This window comes from Suncus etruscus, chromosome 3 (assembly GCF_024139225.1).
Source record: "Suncus etruscus isolate mSunEtr1 chromosome 3, mSunEtr1.pri.cur, whole genome shotgun sequence".
In the NCBI taxonomy this organism is placed as follows: domain Eukaryota; kingdom Metazoa; phylum Chordata; class Mammalia; order Eulipotyphla; family Soricidae; genus Suncus; species Suncus etruscus.
In genome coordinates this window covers 112,517,776-112,538,934 of record NC_064850.1, presented here as the reverse complement: position 1 = coordinate 112,538,934, position 21,159 = coordinate 112,517,776, and the positions used below count along the sequence as shown (strand labels likewise).

Sequence of the window (21,159 nt, the reverse complement as noted above, 5' to 3'; positions counted from 1 at the left end):
ACTCAAAAAAAAAAAAAAAAAACAGAGCTAAAAATTATAGTCCTTTCCTGCCACAATAAACACTGAAAAAAATTTTGAAGTCTGCACTCAAAGTATTAAAATTTTAATATTCAGACAGAAAATTGTGATGCACAACAAACTCCCTACGCTCCTCTGTACCTATTTCTCCCCTAATGAATGATCCAGGAGGTCAAACAGGTTCTAGTCTCCAAAATGCCACATCTCGGCACATACTCTTCTCCAAATTTCTACCTTGTGCTGATTCTCACATCTCTTTGCCATCCTTTTCTCTTTCATTCCCTCTCACCTCCCAAATATATATGACACTCAGAATGAAAGACTAATGAAAGACTAATCCCAGCCTAAAGACTTATGCTGGTGATGGATCATTCCAAAAGGAAGGTCACTGGCTCTAAACAGCTGTCCAGAAGGGAGGCAGCTGAGAGGTGATGTGGAAGGAAAAAGCAGGTAAGCTTGGCTGGGGGCATAGAAAAGGAAAAAAATTTTTTTTGCTATTTTACTATTACTATTATACTTACTATTACTATTGTTTAATAGCTATAAAGAGATTTTGAGAAACGTAACATAAATATTCATCAAAACATGAAAAGCTGAATTAACTGTGCACCTGACCCTTCAGTATAATAAATAATCTGTAGCACTGAAAAAAGTCTTATTTTTTAAAATATAGTTACATCAAAGTTTAGGGCCAGAGATATAATAGTGGGTAGGGTGCTTGCCTCACACACACCACTCTAAATTCAATCCCCAGCACCACATATGGTCCCTCATGCCTGTCTAAGAGTGACCCCTGAACACAGAGTTAGAACTAAACTCTGTGCACTAACAGGTATCGTTTAAAAATAATCAGTTTTTATATCTAGTTGAGGATGTCATTTTCCCTTTTACTCAGAATCTTTTAGGGTTCAGATAGTCATTATGAATAAGTATTGTGGTATATAACTTGTTCTTAAATTTTCTGAAAAATATGTGATGTTCCAAAATGCAAACTATTAACCTCATTTATTATCTGGTGATGTTGAGCAATGACATCTTTTGCTTCTTGAGAAAAATTTTGCATGGTGACTTCTAAGACAGGACCTAAAATAAAACAAAGTAACATTTTATTTTCTTAGTGTAGTGTACCTTCTTATTAAAAACAAATGGTAAAATTAAAATTTGAAGTTCTGAATATTGTGAACTTCAATGAAAAAATTGAACTTCACAACATAATTTACATTCTAATGGAAACTGACAAAAAGTAAACACAATAATAGATATTATCAACATGCTCACTTTATGAAACAGTATACTTGTAAAAATGTATCTAGTGGTCAAGGGATAAAGTAGTAAGTTACTCTCAACAATTTCAAGTCCATAGAAACGAAATAAAAAGCAATACTAAAATCTTTCATTCTAAAAGTTCTCTCAAAAGTTACTATACACATCATCTGAATACAATGAGTATTACTAACATTTCTATTTTTTTGAAATCTGATGAATAATGCATGTTTTCAGTTTTTCCAAAAATATTTATTTAAAAAAAAAGAATAGAGATAGACAAAGAATAGTCTTTCTCATCTGTGGGTGAGATAAGAGATAAGAGATAGTATGGTAATAATACCCAGAGACAATAGAGATAAGGTTTGAAAGGACCAGCCCATAATATGAAGCTTACTACAAAAATTGATGAGCACAGTTAGAGAAATAACTACACTAACAATCATCATGATAACCGTAGCGACTGTAAGAAATAGAATACCAGTCTCGAAGACAGGCATGGGATGGGAAGCATCGGTGGCAGTAAGGTTGCACTGGTGAGGGTGGTGTCATTTTTATAACTGAAACACAACTATGAACTTTTTTTAATCATAGTGCTTAAATAAATATATGAAAAATAAGTTAAAAAATAAAAATAATACTTATTTTAGGGGCCAGAGAGATAGCATGGAAGTAGGGCATTTGCCTTGCATGCATAAGGATGGTGGTTTGAATCCTGGCATCAAATATGGTCCTCCGTGCCTGCCGGGGCGATTTCTGAGCACAGAGCCAGGAGTAACCTCTGAGTGCTTCTGGGTGTGACCCAAAAACCAATATACATATACTTTTAAAGTTGTAAATGGTACAGCTTCAAAATACAACTTCTCGGGTTGGAGCAATAGCACAGCGGTAGGTTGTTTGCCTTGCATGTGGTCAACCCAGGACGGACTTGGTTAGATCCTCAGTATCCCTGTGGTCCCCAGAGCCTAGCAGGAATAATTTCTGAGTGCAGAGCCAGGAGTCACCGGGTGTGGCCCCAAAACAGGAAACAAAAATAAAAATTCTCAATAAATTTATTAAATATAAATAGCATTGAAATAATATAATAATATACAGATATGAATCGTTAACATTATAATGACAATGCATTCATATTTTTCTAAATACTTAATTATACTATTTTAAAGGAAGGGCCAGGGATGACTCTCCTATATTCAGCCAAGTGGAACTGTTGATCTGTCACTAGACTTCCAATGTTACCATGGGACTACAGAACTAAGACCACCAGAGTCAACCTAGAAAGACTTGGAGACCCACCAAGGTTACACCTTGAGGTGCTCAGCGGGAGGTGGCAAGTGATGCCTGGGATCAGACAAAGTCCCATATAAAGTATGTATTTCAAACTATTTTCTTCCCAGCATCTGAGCACATTCTGCACAGGGCTATGTATAGACTCAGAGCATACACATCTTTCTCATTTAGTTTAGTTTAGATTCCATCATTCTTTTATTACTAGCTAATTCTGACATTTATATGTGATTCTTCACATCCTCTTTTAACTCATCCTTAGTCAAACTTAATTGTATTTCCTATTTGAATTAATGTTTTATTCTTGATCACGTAAATTCCATTTCTATAACTACCTCCTTCATTATTCTTAGTGCTAAGACTTTGGTTAAGACTTTGTTCTTTTTTTCCCTAGTCTAATTGTAAGCTGTTAGAAACTCTGATTTTTTCATGTAAACAAAAACCATGTTTCATTCATTCATTCAAGCCGCTATAATGAAATAGCACCAATTGGGAAGCTTATGAACTAAAGATGATTTTCATCATCTGGAGTTCAGACGTATAAGATTAAGGTGACAATCTGGTCAGATGAGGAACCCCATGCGGGATCCATATTCTAGTTGTATGAATCCTCACTGGAAGATTCATTGGTGGAAGAATCTAGAAAATTCTGTGAGATCTCAAGTAATCCTTATAATCTGATCAACTCCACAATGTATCATCTCCTAGAACCATCTCTTTGATTGCTAAGATTCCACCAGAATTTTAGGTGGAAGCAAACATTCAGAAACAACAAATACCACCACATACCCATAAGGAGAACTCAGGTGAAAAAGAGGGAGAACAGTCAACCTTGGAGAGTTGTGAAGTTACTAAAACCCTATCTGTCATTGGTAGAAATATAAAATACAAGAAAACTTTGTATTGTAGTTTAGCCAGCATGGTGAGAGTAGTTTTAAATTTCATGGTTTTTAATGTATGGTTACTACATCTTACCACCACGAAAATGCCCTAAATGCTCTACCTCTAATGGTCCTTATGCCACTTGAGTCTATATCTTCCTCCTTCTCCTCCCATCATTGCCTAGTATTTTAAGTATTTACATCAAGAGGTAAGGGTTTGTAATCATCCTATACTGCCTATTCCCTTGTTTTGTTTCTCTCTATACTATATATAAGAAAATCCTCTGATATTCATTCTTTTACCTCAGACTTATTTTACTTAGTACAATTCCTCCAGTTCCAACTTTCAACAAACATCAAGATTTCACTTTCTTTACAGATACATATTATTTTTTATTTTGCATATATATACAGATTCTTTATTAATTCATCTGTTTTTGAACATTTGTGTCTCTTTTATATCCTAGCTATAAATATTTAGTGCTGCAATGAACATAGGTTGCAAGGATATGCCTTTTATTTAAAAACTTTCTTGATTGATTGATTGATTGATTGATTGATTTTTGGGCCAGACCCATCGACACTCAGGAGTTACTCCTGGATCTGCACTCATAAATCACCTCTGGCAGGCTGGGGGACCATATGGGATGCTGAGAATCTAACCAGGTTCCTCCCAGGTCAGCCACATGCAAGGCAAATGCCCTACCGCTGTGCTATCTTTCTGGCCCCAATATATGCCTATTTTTAATAAAACTAAATGTACAGCTATTCTATGACCTAGTAATCACACTTTCATATACCAAGGATAATGATAAATATTTATAAGACTCTAAATTTTCATAATAAAATTTGGGAATACTCTCATCTTTTTCCTTCACAAAAACTCATCTCCCAATGTCTTTTAGTATGTGGATTCATGAGATCCAGGCAGAAGTGACTTGGTATTGACAACCTGAGGAATAACAACTGGAGGAGACAATGGAGAACAACTAGGTTGGAAGCTACTTAAAAGTAGCAGATCAGGGCCCGGAGAGATAGCACAGTGGCGTTTGCCTTGCAAGCAGCCGATCCAGGACCAAAGGTGGTTGGTTCGAATCCCGGTGTCCCATATGGCCCCCTGTGCCTGCCAGGAGCTATTTCTGAGCAGACAGCCAGGATTAACTCCTGAGCATCAGCCAGGTGTGGCCCAAAAACCCAAAAAAAAAAAAAAAAAGTAGCAGATCAGCCAACTCTATGACACTTACTTCAAGACTGAAGAGATTCTGTATCTCCTAGGCCAAGGGAATTCCCTCTCTAATGCCTCCAATGTTTACTAAGCCTATGCAGGGAAAAAAAGAAACAAACAGGGAGAGCACAAAACAGTTTTTTTTAATCTATTAATCTATTTTTTATTTTTATTTTTATCTTTCTTGACTTCTTTGTTTTGGTGTTGATATTGAAGTTGATGCCCCCAATCTTATTTTATGTTATCTTTCTCTTTCTTTTTGCGCTCTGGCATGGTTTTATTTCAAGACTGAGACTATTAAGTGGTGCTTGCCTTTAGTGCTGTAGTGTTCACTTGATATTTTATTCGATATTTCTTTTTGTATTGTTGTGGTATTTCAATTTCGTTTTTCCTGTCCTCTCTCAAAGGTTGAGAGGCTCTAGAAGGACTACACCCATTTTCAGCTTATTTGATTTTTACCCCACTTTATTGCTTTTTCTTTCTTCAAACAAAACTGCATAACTTGAGCTATGTAGTTCTGCCTCTCAAACAGAGGGGGACATAAGGGAGGGCACCAGAACCAACCAGTAGTAAGTAGTAAGCTAGACACAGAGGAACCTCTTATTCTAGCAGCCCGGGGGGTGAGGGTGGGAGCTAGGGGAGGCAGGATGGGAACGGGGTTAGAGGGAGGGCAAATTTGGTGATGGGAATTCCCCTGATTCAATGTTAATATGTACCTAAAATACTACTGTGAAAGATATGTAAGCCAATATGGTCAAAATAAAAATTATATATACATATATATAAATTAGCAGATCAATAGGAGTAGTATCTACCAAACATATTCCATTATTGGATATTTGAATTGTATATTTACAGTTCTAAGAAATATGTACCTCAATAGTTTCTTCCTGCCACTACTACCTATGGAGAATGCTATTAGTCATTATCAAATACAAATATCACCATCTTCCAAATTTGTCATTCTCTCTCTCCACATATATATATATATTGGTTTTTGGACTGTACCCAGTGGCCAGTGTTTACTCAGGGGTTACTCCTGGCTGTATACTCAGAAATTATTCCTGGCTTGGGGGACCATATGAGATGCCAGGGATTGAACCCAGGTCTGTCCTGGGTCAGCCACATGCAAGGCAAACGCCTACCGCTATGCTATCACTCTGGCTCTCTTCCAGTATTTCTATTTTTCTTTTTTTGGTTTTTGGGTCACACCCAGCAGCGCTCAGGGGTTCCTCCTGGCTCTATGCTCAGGAATCGCTCCTGGCAGGCAGGGGGACTATATAGGATGCCAAGATAGAAACCACAAACCTTCTGCATGCAAGGCAAACACCTTACCTCCATGCTATCTCTCTGCCCCCTCTTCCAATATTTCTAAGGATTATGATTTTGGGGTGGTTTTCTTTCTACTTTCTAATAAGACAATTGTCAAGACTTTGTGCATACGTCTCTGAAGAAGCGATAGAGATAATAGTATAAAGTCTCAGGAAATCACAAAATGGTTCATGTAAATTTCACTCTCGAAAATCATTGCATTGCCTGTTCTAAAGTGGAATAGGAAAAGCCTGTTTCATCACATTTTAACTAAAATTTGTTTTATAAAGACTACTAACTATCTCATTGTGGTCCAATTTTTCTCCTTTTAATGTCAATTTCACATACCTCCAAAAACTGTCTACATTGGAACCCTGTCCCAAAATGACATTTGGCAGGTTATTATGTTATTAGAATGATATTCTCATAACTGAGGCTAGTGCTCTAGCAATATAAACCCAAGAGGACCAAGTATACCCCCTATTCTATGAGCCTATAGTGAGTAGAGAAGAAGTGAGTCAGTGAAGAAGTGGGTCTCCACCAGATACTAGATCTGCCAGTGCTACAAAATCTGGCTTTCCTGACTCCAGAGAAACAAGAAATAAGTAAGACTAATTATGAGCTATGTGTTTTGTTATAGAGGTTAAATGGACCCTTTTATTTCAAGTAATCACTCCTACACTTTGATTATCATTTAATGTGTTTATAGCACTATTCTCCTTTTTTTTCTCTCCATTATTCAAAAGTATCCATTGCCAAAGGATGAGGAGAATGAGAGAAAGGTAAAAAATAAAGGCAGGATGGGGACGAGAAGCCAAATTCCAAAAGAAACAATTGCTTTCTAATTTCTGTTCAGTGTGTAGGAGTGTCCCTATGCCCAAAGACATGTGATCCTGTAAACATGGAGGAGCTGGCAAGATTATGACAACCCAAATGGCCTTTCAGAAGGCTGACAATTCGGTCCTTGACTCATCAAGGTGCTATCACAGGAACCCATACAAGTGAATCATGAGTTTGGTGAACATAATAAGAATTGGGTTGTTTAGAAAAGATGAGAGAGAGAGAGAGAGAGAGAGAGAGAGAGAGAGAGAGAGAGAGAGAGAGAGAGAGAGAGAGAGAGAGAGAGAGTGTCAGCCCTGAGGAGCACAATTTCACCAAGATGGAGATATGGCTCCATGGAGGCCTGTCAGCCCACTAGCTGAGTGGGCACTTCTCACTGTCATTTAAACACTAAAATCAGTTATTGAGTCTCTTCCTTAGTTTAAAAAATTAGCCTTTGAACCAGAGTTAAATTCTCAAGTAGCACAAAATACTATACATTACAATGCTTTAAAAAAAGAGGTACAACTTGACTCTTTTCTTTATTGATATAATTTCCAAGGCTATTCAAAAATTAGTCTAAAATCGAAATAAATTAAACAACTTTGACATTAAGGATCTATTCACTTAATAATCTAAGAGTTTATTTCTTCACAACGCGATAAATACATAAGCATGCAGCTTTTAGACATGCAAGTGCACATTATAACTTCAGCTAGTAAGAAGAAAGTGTCAAGGTTGGCTTCTTCCTATTAAAAAAAAAACCTATAATTAAGTTTTTGTTTATTTGCAAGATATCCAGAGTCTACAGCACGATTTTTAAGACCTCTCATTTCTGAGTCACACTATTTTGATCTCAAACTCCAATTTATGCATGAACCTTATTTTATTGTCTTCAGCCTTCTTATTCTCATTTGCAAAATGAAGATAATAACAATCTATCTTGCAAAGAGCTGTGAGCATTAACTAGGACTTAGTTTCAAAGTCTTCACACAGTGCCTGGCACATAAAAAGCTCTCAATAAATGTGAGCAATTATTATTGCTGTTATTATTAAATTACTATTATAAGGCTAAGTATTCCCCCCAACTGTGTTTATATAGTTAATTTTATCATCAAAACCTTACTTCTTCAATAAAATGCAGATAAATTTCAATTTTTAAAACTAGTTGTAATGAATCTGGGTTTATCAGAGTAAATTTTATCCATAGATGATTTAATAATTGGTTTGAAAACAATAGACTTTTCATACTTTGGAGCCTTCAAGTTACTAAATCCTTCAAAAGTGATAAAATATTGGAAACAATAAGTATTTTAGTATAGTTCATATAAAAAGGTTTAAGTAGTTTTATTGAACACATCTAAAACATGAGTAAAATTTTTAACATTGCCATAGGGAAATAAAATGTGCTGCTTCTGCCAAATAATTTAAAATAGTCTAAAATATTTTCTTGCATTTATTTTTATAATTAAAAATAGTCTTCCTATATCATCTACTTAATGCTATTATGATTGACAGTTTATACAACTACAAATTTCTTTCTCTCTTCATTCTTTTTGTTTGTTTGTATTTTGGGCCACATCTGGTGGTGCTTAGGACTTAGTCTTGGCTCTGTTGTCAGGTGACCATATGAGATGTGGGGATCAAATCCAGGTCATTCTCATGCAAGGTGAGCACCCTACCTCTGTGCTACCGCTCCAGTCCCATGCAGATCTTCCTTAGTACTTTAAAAGATTCTTTTATCTAATTACTAAAGTAAAAGACATAACTATAGACACAAAAAGACATATGACATATTGGCATCTCAATTACAATCACTGAGCAAATCTTTTGCATATCCAAAAAGACCAGGAGATGAGGGAATGTGTTTTTGGTAACCATAGCAAAAATAAATGCAAGGTATCACAGAGTTTCTAAACTCTCTTTAAACAAGTAGAATACTTCAGAGACATCACAATTTCTTTTAAGAAAATAAGCTGAGCATAGCTGTGTGAGCATATAGCTAAGGTCAACTTTGTTTCTACAGGGTAAATAACTATCAGTGTATTTGATTCCAAGGGTATTAAAGAATTCTTAACTCAGACTCAGCATAGTTTATTAAGAATCTATTAATTCCAAGATGTTGATTTGGTGTTAAACGTGCTGAGATAAATGAGACACTATCTTCCACCTTCCAGAAATATTTGTAAATGAATATCATGGTATTGGATAAAAGAGTTCATGCTGTGATCAGGAGCAGCTGAAATCACCAACACTCCCTACTGCCAGCACATTTATGGAAGATAGAATGCTTTACATTTATGGTTCAAAATAAAATTAAAAATAAAAATATTCCCCAGAGAAATAGCAGAGGACATAAAGCCAGAGCATGGCAAAGGTTGGGAATTGTGCTTCATCAATTTCTAATGCCTGGGGACAAACATACCTTTTCTGGTTTACCTACTTGAGCTCTTCCTCAGTTTTTTGTGGGGAGGAGAGAATAACAAGCATAGCCAAACAAGTAAAACATAAAGATCTGGATATTCATGCATGTGCATAAAAATTTCCTTCAAAAAGTAGTAGGTGCTGAAGACAGAGAAAGGTTAGGACAGAGGAAATACTTAGAAAGGAAAAGCTAAAGAGGAAAACTGACACTAAGATCATTTCATTCATTCTATGATAGAGCTGTGAAAGCTCAAAACTAAATAGAACTCTGAACAGAAACCTCAAATAAGATCATATTCATCCAATTCTATTGCATATAAGTGAACAAAATCATTTATGAATATTTTCAAAAATAAAAAATAAAAACTCAAATGTTGAGTAGTATATGGCTATCATCTAAAACCTATGCTCAACAATATTTTCCACAGAATAGTCTACACTTAAACTAAACTCTTCAGTTTCAATTTGCAATCCTTCTGTTGCAGTTTCTCTTATCTTCACTTCTGTTTTTATTCCTTTGTCTTCTTTAGCATAGTATATCAGCTTTTCAGCAATAGACTTGACAATTTCCCCTCCATAAAAAAACTATGCTAATATTTTTCAAATGAGTATTATATTGCTAGGAGGGATCCAAGTTAGATTCCAAGTTCATAAATTCAAAATATCAGATTTCATTATCATAATAATAGGGATGGCACAAAGGCAAAAAAAAAAATGAAAAACATTCCTCCTCCACTTCCTAGATCTTCCTCCCTTTCTGCCCTTTCTATCTTAAAAAACATTCTGCATTATCCAACTGGAAAGCTAGTTTTCCACTCAGCCCTGTGCTGGGGGCATGAATCAAGAGAGGTAATAGAAGAAGGGATCTTAGAAATTCCAACTCTAGGGGCCGGGCGGTGGCGCAAGAGGTAAGGTGCCTGCCTTGCCTGCGCTAGCCTTGGACAGACCGCGGTTCGATCCCCTGGTGTCCCATATGGTCCCCCAAGCCAGGAGCGACTTCTGAGCGCATAGCCAGGAGTAACCCCTGAGCGTTACCGGGTGTGGCCCAAAAACCAAAAAAAAAAAAAAAAAAGAAATTCCAACTCTATAAGCAGGAATGCATCTTTCTCAACTTTGCTATCCAATCCTAAATTTTCAGTTTTGCCAAGTCTAGACCAAATATAAGGAAAATATATTGTAGACCACGTATGCAACTCTGGTAGTCAAATTTTAAAAATAAATAAAATGAAGGCTGCAGAGATAGTATAGGGAGAATGGTGTTTGCATTGTCTGAAACCAACCCCAGTTCAATTCCTGGCACTAGAAATGGTCCCCTAAACATTGATAAAAATGATCTCTAAGAATAGAGTTCAGGAATAAGTTCTGAGTACCACCATATGTAGCTCCCCATAATAATAGTGATAAAAAATGAAAAAATATGAAACCATAACAAAATAATTGATGTTATTTAATTTTAAAAAATCTATTATATATTATTTCAACATTTTGCACTTATATACATCCCAATTCAAATGCTACATTTTTATTAAAAATTGTTATTATAATCAAATTCTACAAAATGTTCATTAAAAGAGAATATAAACACCTTATTCTAAACATACTTAAAATTTTTCTAACAACTGAATTATCACCATTTTATTTGAAATTAAAATTAAATTTTAAAAATATTTCAAGCACTGTATAACCTATGCAATTATTGGAAACTACCCTGGAGAGCACAGTAAATTAAAAACTGCTATCATAGGTTATATTTAAATAAATGAAATAATATTAATTTAAGTTTATAAAGGGTGTGAAACTGAAATTAATAACTCAAGGGTTATTTATTCATAGAGATTTCTTAGAGCAATTGGCAGTTCATAGACTATGCATTGAGTTGTTAGGTAAGTGTGGATACTCACTTTCTGATTTTTCAGATATAACCTCTACTGCATCCACAATAAGCAGTTAGGATGATCTTCATTTTTGAAGCCTGGCCTCCAAGTCCCTAAACACAGTAATATTAAAGAACTCAGAGATGATGAATATTTATTTTAGCTATTCTTTCATTCATGAATAATGGGGTAAATGATGAATACTTTCAATACTCTATTCCTTATCTCTGAACCTTCAGTGCCTTCCCCTCCAAAGAAGAGTTAACAGGAGTGGCTATGATCACTGATGCAAACTCAGTGACCTCATGAGTGCCTGATGCCTTTACAATATTACTGGTTCCAAGGAATCTACAACAAGTTTCTAACAACTTTTAGCAGATGTAGAAATTGAAGCTCAAAAAGTGAAATAACTTAATCAGCAGGTACTTCATGTCACTTAGTGTCACAGATAAGATTCAAATTCATATCTTTACCCAAATTTTCTATGCAGTCCATCTGATTTCCTATTACTATCAACAAATATACATTTAATTCCCAGCAGATACACAAAAAAATCCTGCCTTTGAACTTAGGTTCATGCTCATCTACTCAAAATAATCATCTATGTTTATTACTATTCTACTTCCACATAAAGCATGTTTTCAAATTCTACCTCCTTCTAGATCAACCCATCTCTAATGATCTAGCCTCTCCCATCACAAGTCAGGTTGTCTATATTTCTCTTGAAACCCCTCACAATTGCTATGTTGTCCATATGCTTGAAACCCACAAGTTGACTGTTGGAGAGTTCAAAAATCAGTACAATACCCTGAACATTTGTCATGGGGACTTGACTTAGATTTTATGTGATCAGACATCAACCATCCAACGCCGAACTCCAGATCCCAAACTTAGAACTGGCAGAGTTTCCTGTGCCAGCACCAGGAATCAAAATCCTCTCAGGAAAAACTTATACCACTTTGGCACCAACTTCTTCCAGGGTAGATTTATATGACACCATAACAAGTGAGGAAACAGCAACAATTTGATCTAAGGCCAAGTTGCCCTACTCCACCACCAAATGATGAGACGAAATCAGCAGACCCTCTGTCTTAGGATCTGTGCAAACACCAAGAATTCTAATTACAGAAGACCGACTTTGACAACCACGACTGAGCAGAACTTTTCCTAGGACTATAAAGAAAGACGTTGGGGTTGGACAACCAACATACCAGAAGCCTGTAGTCAGTTTTATGATGATATGCTTCATGGGTGGGATACTGTGTATCTCTAAGGCAAAGGAAATTTTCTTTCTAATTCCCCCCCCCCAACGTTTACTGTTCCTATGCAAAAAAAAAAACTTGCACATCTGACTCCCCATTTGTTTCTTCTTTTAATTTTATTTATATCTTCTTCTTTTAGAATATAATTTTATATATATTTTATTTAAACACTTTGATTACATGCATGATTATGTTTGAGTTTCAGTCATGTAAAGAACACCACTCATCACCAGGGCAACATTCCCATCACCAATGACCCAAATCTCCCTCCTCCCCACCCAACCCCCACCTGTACTCTAGACAGGCTTTCTATTTAACTCATACATTCTCATTGTTAGGATAGTTCACAATGTATTTATTTCTCTAACTAAACTCATCACTCTTGTGGTGAGCTTCATGAGGTGAGCTGTAACTTCCAGCTCTCCTCTCTTTTGTGTCTAAAAATTATTATTGCAAGAATGTCTTGAATTTTTCTTAAAACCCATAGATGAGTGAGACCATTCTGCATCTTTCTCTCTCTCTCTCTCTGACTTATTTTACTCAGCATTATAGATTTCATGTACATCAATGTATAGGAAAATTTTATGACTTCATCTCTCCTGACAGCTGCATAATATTCCATTGTGTATATGTACCACAGTTTCTTTAGCCATTCATCTGTTGAAGGGCATCTTGGTTATTTCCAGAGTCTTGCTATGGTAAATAGTGCTGCAATGAATATAGGTATAAGGAAGGGATTTTTGTATTGTATTTTTGTGTTCCTAGGGTATATTCCTAGGAGTGGTATAGCTGGATCGTATGGGAGCTCAATTTCCAGTTTTTGGAGGAATCTCCATATAGCTTTCCATAAAGGTTGAACTAGATGTCATTCCCACCAGTAGTGGATAATTTATATCTTCTAGATAGGGATTTCCACCTTTTTCATAGAACCTTAGAACTTGAATCATTTTGTTCTGTCTCATATTTATATGTCTTTCTACAAATTGAGAAAAGACAAAGTAGATGGATCCAGGGGCCAAGTGGTCTCAGTACCATTGAGTGGAGAAAAAAATATAGTCAGATCCAAATACCCAAGCTAAAGTCAATGACGATAGAATCAAGAGACATCAAACTAGAACAAGCTAAACTCAAAATGAATGTGTTATGCTAGTAGTCCAGGGGCTAAGGGTGGAGGTATGGGATGCATGCTGGGAACTATGGTGAAGGGAGGTCAACACTGGTGGTGGGAATGGAGCTAATTCATTGTATTCTTTATATGCCTGAAATACAACTGTTAAAGACTTGTAATTCACAATGGTCTCAATAAATTTTTTAAAAAACGTGTTAAAATCAGTGTGATTGATAGAAGATGAAACCTAGTCTGTAGTATTTATGCAGTAAAATCTTTATAGTTCTCCCAAACAGTCACATATTCAGCTGGAGAGTGAGCTCCTGCCTTGTGCTATAATCATCCTGATGTCCAGCTCAGAGTATTCTGGAGGTGCTCACTACAGGGGTAGCTAGTGGACTGATTTTGCTGAGAATTTCTTCCTCCATTTGACATCAAATGCTGCTGCTACAGAGAGTCAACTGGACCAAAACATAATGCTATGTCTTTACAATTAGTAAAGTGCAATATGAAATGTTTTACATAGAGCCCTTGGAGATTCTTGCTCTAAAATTCAAAACATAATTGTCAAATTAACTGACTAGAACAAGCCATGGGAAGCATTTAAGGCCTGTTAAATGATTCAGGAGATATTTAGCTAAAGTGTGTAAACCAGTATTGTCCTATGAAAGTCATTCCCCTGTGGCCACATGTTCTTGGCTACAAATGCTACCACCCTTTTCTTCAACATCTTTGGTGGGGTGGAGAAGCCATGGAAGTTACAGTTTTTAAATAACAAATATGGGCGCTCCAAAAATTAATAATTCCCTATAATTAATATTATTTCTGGACAAAGAACATGGACCTCATTTGTTTAGGTCTACTAACTGGGCCAAGTTAAAATACTGGGCTTTCTATAGCAAAGAACATTCAGAATTCATCTTCTGATTTTGACTAAACTGCTATGTTCTTTCCATTTGCATATAATAAAGGTTTTGTGCTCTGTCATTTTCTTTTTAGTTTAATCTCCAGTGGCATAGAATAGATTCTTTGGGGTGGTTGGCTTCTTCACCTTATTTCAATCCCAGGTATGTTAATTAGTATTAACATTGGCTTGCAAACAAGACATTTCCTGTTCCTTTAGTGCAGAAATCTAGCTAAGTATCCTCAGAGATGCTGGCACAGCAATGAGCCCACAAACCCTAGGTGAAGAGGGATGCTTCTGAGACAGGAAGAGGAGAAGGTGGCTCTTAACCATGGAATGCATAGAAATAATCATAGTTTTAAAATAAATCTTGGGCCTTCAAAAATGATTAATTCTCAAATTGCCAATATTATTCCTGGACACAGAACATGAACCTCATCTATTTAGGTCAACAGATGAACTAAGGCAAGTTAAAATATTGGTCCTGACATAAAATTAGTCAAATGGGGCCCCTCGCCACATATGTTCACAGATTGATAGTCAGGAGATGCTGAGCCTGTCCCAATCAACTTGTTAATAAATTAGTACCTACTTACTGTATGAATTGAGCAAGAGCCTTATATTTTGAGAAAGAAAAGGAAAAAATATTTATCCATTTAGTTAATAAATCACAAATAAATGCAGATGTCATTCCGAAATCCCTGAGCTCTATGAAATATGGGTCATAGGCCTGAAAGCACTGAGTTCAAATGAAGACAAGGTATATGAAGGATGAAAAGCTGACCTAGAAGAGGGCTTGGGAAAGAACAAGCTATTCCTGGGAGATGAGCTGACACGCACGTCAAAGTCCTGAAGCTCTGTGCCAAGTTTCAGTCAGTTTTAACTTCCTCATTCTGCCTTTGCCAAAATATGCAGCCCAGTCACTTTACCACAGCAAATTCTACCTCCTGGTATAGAAGTGGACTAAAGCTAGATATGAGTTTATATATGTCTAAAAGACACCTTCCAATCTACCTTGAAAAAAATAACACTTTGAGAAGTCATAGGGGGCATCAGATAAAAATCTAGTAAACAGATACAAGAGTGCCTCAGAGTGGCACTTCACAGCATCTCACACACCTTAACCCCAACACTTCAGAAAACAGTTCAGAAAAGCAGAGATCTCATCAGCAGCTTCTGGATTCAACAGTTACCTCAATGAAGGTCTATGTTTTATTTTCTTGTAAGATTGATGGACACTGACAATAATTAAGAGACCCCACATAATGAAAAGTTAGATATTTGAAACACTAAAGAAAGCTGCTCATTTAATTTCAGTTCCTGCATAATTAAAACAAGTGTTAAGCCGAGAACTGCCATTATTTTTTTAAGATTCTCACAAATACTAGTACTATTTTTTAAGCAAAAAAAGGAGCTCATTCTTTTTCGCCTCATTCAATATGAAAAAATGTGATCCCTCTAAATTATCTTCAATAAAATTTGAGGAGTTCATTTGTGCTGTATCTTGGGGATTTGGGGAAAAGATGTTTGATGTAGAATCTGGTAATCCAAGTTCATATACATTGAAGGCTACTGGGAATCAAGATTATCAACAGGAATTGAAACATTGAGTTACTGGGGGAAGATTTTGATTCCATAATGGTTTTGTAGAATAATAATTCAGAGTGAAAAGAGAAAAGCTATAACTCAATAAAGAGATCAAAGAAAATGGGAAATTAAAATACTAAATTTTTAGTTCCTATAAGCTTCCAAGATTATAAGGCTGAATACAGCACAGAGAATAGAAATGACTTTACCAATAAACAGATGAGGTCATGAAGATAGCACTGTGGATAAAGAACGTACTTGCAAGCAGCCAACCCAGATTCCATCCCTAAATTCTTTATAGTTCCCCGCCCCCCAGCACTGGCAGTATTGATTCCTGAACTCTGAGAAAGGCATAAGTCCTGAGCACAGTCAGGCATGACCCCAAACCAAAAATAAAAAGGAAGAAAATAACATGAAAATAGAAAAAGGATTAGAATAAGCACTCTTTGAAGGAGATTTGCCCTTAGGAAATTCACATGTGAAAGAATGCTTAACTTCATTGGTCATCAAGGTATTATAAAGCAAAGCCACAAGCACCACATACCCAAAGCAAAGGCTTTAACAAAATGCCAAGAATGGAAGTCTAGAGTTACTAAAATATTCATCTGTGGCCTGTTGGAGCATGCACCATAATCTTTGGATTCTACTAGGTAGCATCTTTAGAAATAAAATCTGTCCTTAGTTCTAACCCAGTACTACCACCCAGACAGAAATAAGTAAAATAAATGATACATATGTATATATATTATATCATAGATAAGATACACATATCATAGATATATATATATATGAATGATTATAGTAGTGCTCTCTTGTAACAAGTATAAACTGGACAAATGTCTCTTTAGGGTAGAAGAGATAAGTAATTTGCAATGCCTTCAATATTCATGTATCAAAGTGCTCCATGCAGTGAGTTCTAAATAGCATTGACAGTGCAATTCAGAAAAATCTAACACACACACACACACACACACACACACACACATGCACGCACACATGCACACACGCACAAGAAGCTAAAGAGGACATATTGATTGCTTTCATCTCCATAAAGTTCAAAAATAGGCAAACTTATTTATAACAATAGGAATCAAGGAATGGTGATCTTTGGAGAAAAATGAAGTGTCATTTATAGAAGGAGCACAAGAGAAGACTTTAGCTTACCAGCTGGTCACTAACTATTTATCAAATGGCAATTATGCAGGCACCTGGGCTGTGTGAATATTCAATAAGATGTATACTTTGGGACTGGGCACTGTTCTGATTGTATGCTGTGCACTGGTTTCATTTACTTAACAGTAAATTTTAATTTTTAATTTTATTTTTAATTATTACCTTTTCAAAGTAGCCTATTAAAATGGAAAATATTACCCCTTATCCTTACAGATAATTTCATTTCTCCTCGTTAACTCTTCCGTGAAAAAAATTAATGAAATGCGGCTTGGCTAAAAGAAAAGAATATCTATACTAGATTGCAAGTCCTCTGGGGATGGAGCTAGGTTTTGTGTGTGTGTGTGTGTGTGTGTGTGTGTGTGTGTGTGTGTATGTGTGTATGTGTTTCATTTCCTTTATGCCTTCCATAAGACTGAGCATGTGGTGAGCCAAGAAATAAAGATCCCATAAAAAGCAGTTGATGTGAACTCCCACAAAAAAAAGTCCTAAGTATTACAATCTGCTTAGTTTTCACACAATTGCTAACATTTATCCTGAAATTTCACAACTGCTTAAATTTCTGTTATTTGTCATGATTGTCTGTGCTGTAGCTAATAGGCTTCAGTCATTTAATTTTATCCACCTCGTTATCTTAATAGGAGGATCAGTATTATACAAATGAGAATAAAAGCTAATTACTTTGGCCCAAAATGGGTGGTTCTCCCGCCCTCCCCCTCTCCTTTCTCTTTTCTGATCTCTCTTTCTCTCCCCCCTCTCTCACTACACACACACACACATACACACACACACACACACACACACACTTCCTCCCTCCCCCCTCTCTCTCTTTTCTGATCTCTCTCTCACACACACACACTCTTCTTCCCTCTCTCCCTCTTCTCTCTCTTTCTCTCTCTCACTAGTATCCCACACTCCCCCTCTTCTTTTCCCTCCTCCTCTTCCTCTTCCCCCCCCCTCTCTCTCTCTCACACACACACACACACACACACATTTTTCTTCTAGTCTGTGGGACTGGAGAGATACTACACCAGGTAAAGCTCAGGCTTTAAAGGTCAACCCAGGTTAGATTCCCAGAACCCCTTGAGCACCACCAGGAGTAATTCCTGAGCACCACTGGGTATGACCAAAAAAAATATTTTTTTTCCAGTCTAAATTCAACCTTAATATAATTAAGAGAGGTAATAGTAGGATAAGTGAAACTTTTTTGGTATAAAACATTTATAATATTACAGTTATGTATTATTATTTTTTATTTTGGAAAGTTTTTGGTTAGAAACAGAGCACATGTCCAGAAATAAAAATTAGTGATAATAATGATAATATTGATGATGGTCTCAGCATTCTATTCAATCAGAAAGGTTTTCAAAATTACTAATGAATATTCCCATATCAATTCATGCAATTAATGTCTTCAGTGAGAATTATGTTGTATTGTGACTTTGTTTTTCTTGTTAAAACAGTGCTATTACAAAAGTGCATTCTCTCAGCTATTAATCACACAGGCTTTAAATAGAAGCTATTACCATTTTATAAATAACAATAAAGAGTGAAAACTTGATTTATAAAGCCATTCCCACCAAGATGTTTGAGACATTAATATAAACAGTTAAAGACAACAGGAAAACACCATAAAATTAATTACCACAGATTAAATAAAATAAATCAAAGGTTCAAATAATAAAACTGTTGCAATGAAACTTTGCTGTGCTCAGAAATACTAATGATGTCTAAGAGCTAGATCCAGAAATTTCAGCAAATCATGAAATAGTGAAATCCAAGCATCTCTTTTCCATTGTCTTCTTTCTCCACAATCATAAGATTATCTAGTAACTATGGGCTATGAAACTATCTTGGAGAGATCATCTTTAAGGGACTGTCTCAAGTAATACCTTTGAAACTTAGAATCTTTTGAGTTGTCTTCTGGCAGTTCCTCATTTTTCAGTTTAGACCACACCAACCTAGACACATAAGAAATTTGTTCCACATCATATCAGGTTTGCAAATGAATTGAACCATGACTCAGCCCTTTTGACTACTGACAAAGCATTTTTCCCTGATAAAATTCCTCATAGGACAATTACCACCTCCTTGAATTCTTTCAAAGTCACCTAATACCTTCCCCCTCTCCATATCAGCCTTTTTCTTCTACTGAGTCCTAACAAAGACTATAGACGCAGTGGTCCTCAAACTATGGCCCACGGGCCACATATTGTATTTGTATCTGTTTTGTTTCTTCATTGCAAAATAAGATATATGCAGTGTGCATAAGAATTCGTTCATAAGTTTTGTTTTTACTATAGTCAGACCCTCCAATGGGCTGAGGGACAGTGAACTGGCCCCCTGTTTAAAAAGTTTGAGGACCCCTGCTAGAGTATTATGGCAAAGAGCAAATTCTTAGGTTCCAGGGGGGCATGAGTTCAGACTCAGGCTTCACTACCTGACCTTAGGTACAGGTAACCAGTTTTTCCAAATTTGCCTAGCACTTTCTCTATTTTAAGAATGGAGTTTCTGAATTAGAAAGATGTACAGGGCTTAAGTTTCTAGCCTTGCAGGAGTAGAGAGATAGTAGAGTGAGTAAGGAGCTTGACTTAGATATTGCTGCTTACGTGAGTTCAATCCTCATGATTCCCCAAGTCTGCCAGAAGTGATCCCTAAATTTAGAGTACCACTGATTGTGTCCCCAAAACAAAACAAACAAAAACATTGGTTTGGAGTCTGGAGAGACAGCAAAGTGGGTAGGGCATCTGTCTTGCACATTGCCAACCAGAGTTCAATCCCTAATATCCCATCGTCCCATATGATCATGTTAGCTTTGCCAGGAAAGTTCCTGAGTTCAGAGCCAGGTGTAAGTCCTGAGCATCACTGATGTGGCCAGAATAAAAGAAAATATATTTAAAAGGCACTTGCATAGTCCAGTCTATTCCATCTTGATCTCAGGCACCATATAGATCCTGACCCAAATCCACCCCCTCAAAAAATAAAATAAAAATATAGTGTGAAGATCCTTAGTTCTGGGAGTCACCACAAATAAATTAGACATTAAAGTTTGTATCTGTAAAATGAGTATAATTTAAATTCTTACAGCTGGCAAGATAGCTGCAAACACTTTTTATAGTGGCTGGGCCCTACCCTGAACTGAACTTATTTCAACAGGTGTCTCTCTCTCTCTCTCTCTCTGGGTTTCTTTCCATGGTGGAGAAGGTCCATGCTTTGAAATTCATTTAAAACAAAGGTTATGTGGGAAGACAAGAGAGAGAATGAGTTTTAGGAAAATAAAAGCAGTAGACTCTGAGAGAAGGAAAAACACAGAAAGAAAAAGCATATCATAAAAGGAAAATTGGGGACCAGAGCGATGGCACAGCGGTAAGGCGTTTGCCTTGCACATGGCCAATGCAGGAAGGACCCGGGTTCAAATCCCAGCATCCCATATGGTCCCAGCCTGCCAGGGAATACTTCTGAACACAGAGTCCCTGAGTGCCACCAGGTGTGACCCAGAAACCAAAAAAAGGAAAATGCCTCAAGACATAATTATTAGGGAAAGTGAGAATTCTGGGGCCAAGAAATGCAAGGGGGAGTATGAGAAGCTTTTATACTCAAGCCTACACATATACATAAATTATACAAAAGTGTTTAAGAAATAAAGATGAAGTATCAGTGACAGATAAATAGTTATGTTACTCCCTACTTTGTTTTATTTGTTTTGAGGTTTTTTTATAACTCAATTTTGAGAGAGATGGGGAGCATGGTGTTGGGAATGTTGCACTGGTGAATGGGGGGTATCCTTTTTATGACTGAAACCCAACTACAAACATGTTTATAATCATGGTGTTTAAATAAAGATATTATTTTAGAAAAAAAAAATTAAAAATCAATAAAATACAAGCTCTTCACACCCAAGTAGTACTCTTTGAAAACACAAAAGTGGTCCAGGCTCATCAATTCTAAATGTTGAACACATTTCTTAGCTTATATGTGAAGACATTTGCTTTCAAATACTTGATGGATATTGTCTCAAAGATGGGT

At 36.3% G+C, this 21,159-nt stretch overlaps 1 protein-coding gene across 1 annotated transcript in view; it reads right to left on the bottom strand.

Annotated features, from left to right (window-relative positions):
- IQCM (IQ motif containing M) overlaps positions 1–21,159 on the bottom strand; it is a 410,973-nt gene that overhangs the window by 352,997 nt on the left and 36,817 nt on the right. The window contains exon 5 of the mRNA XM_049770870.1: positions 1,019–1,101. Within this exon, the coding sequence (XP_049626827.1) occupies positions 1,019–1,101 (83 nt within the window). The remainder of the gene's footprint in view (positions 1–1,018; positions 1,102–21,159) is intronic.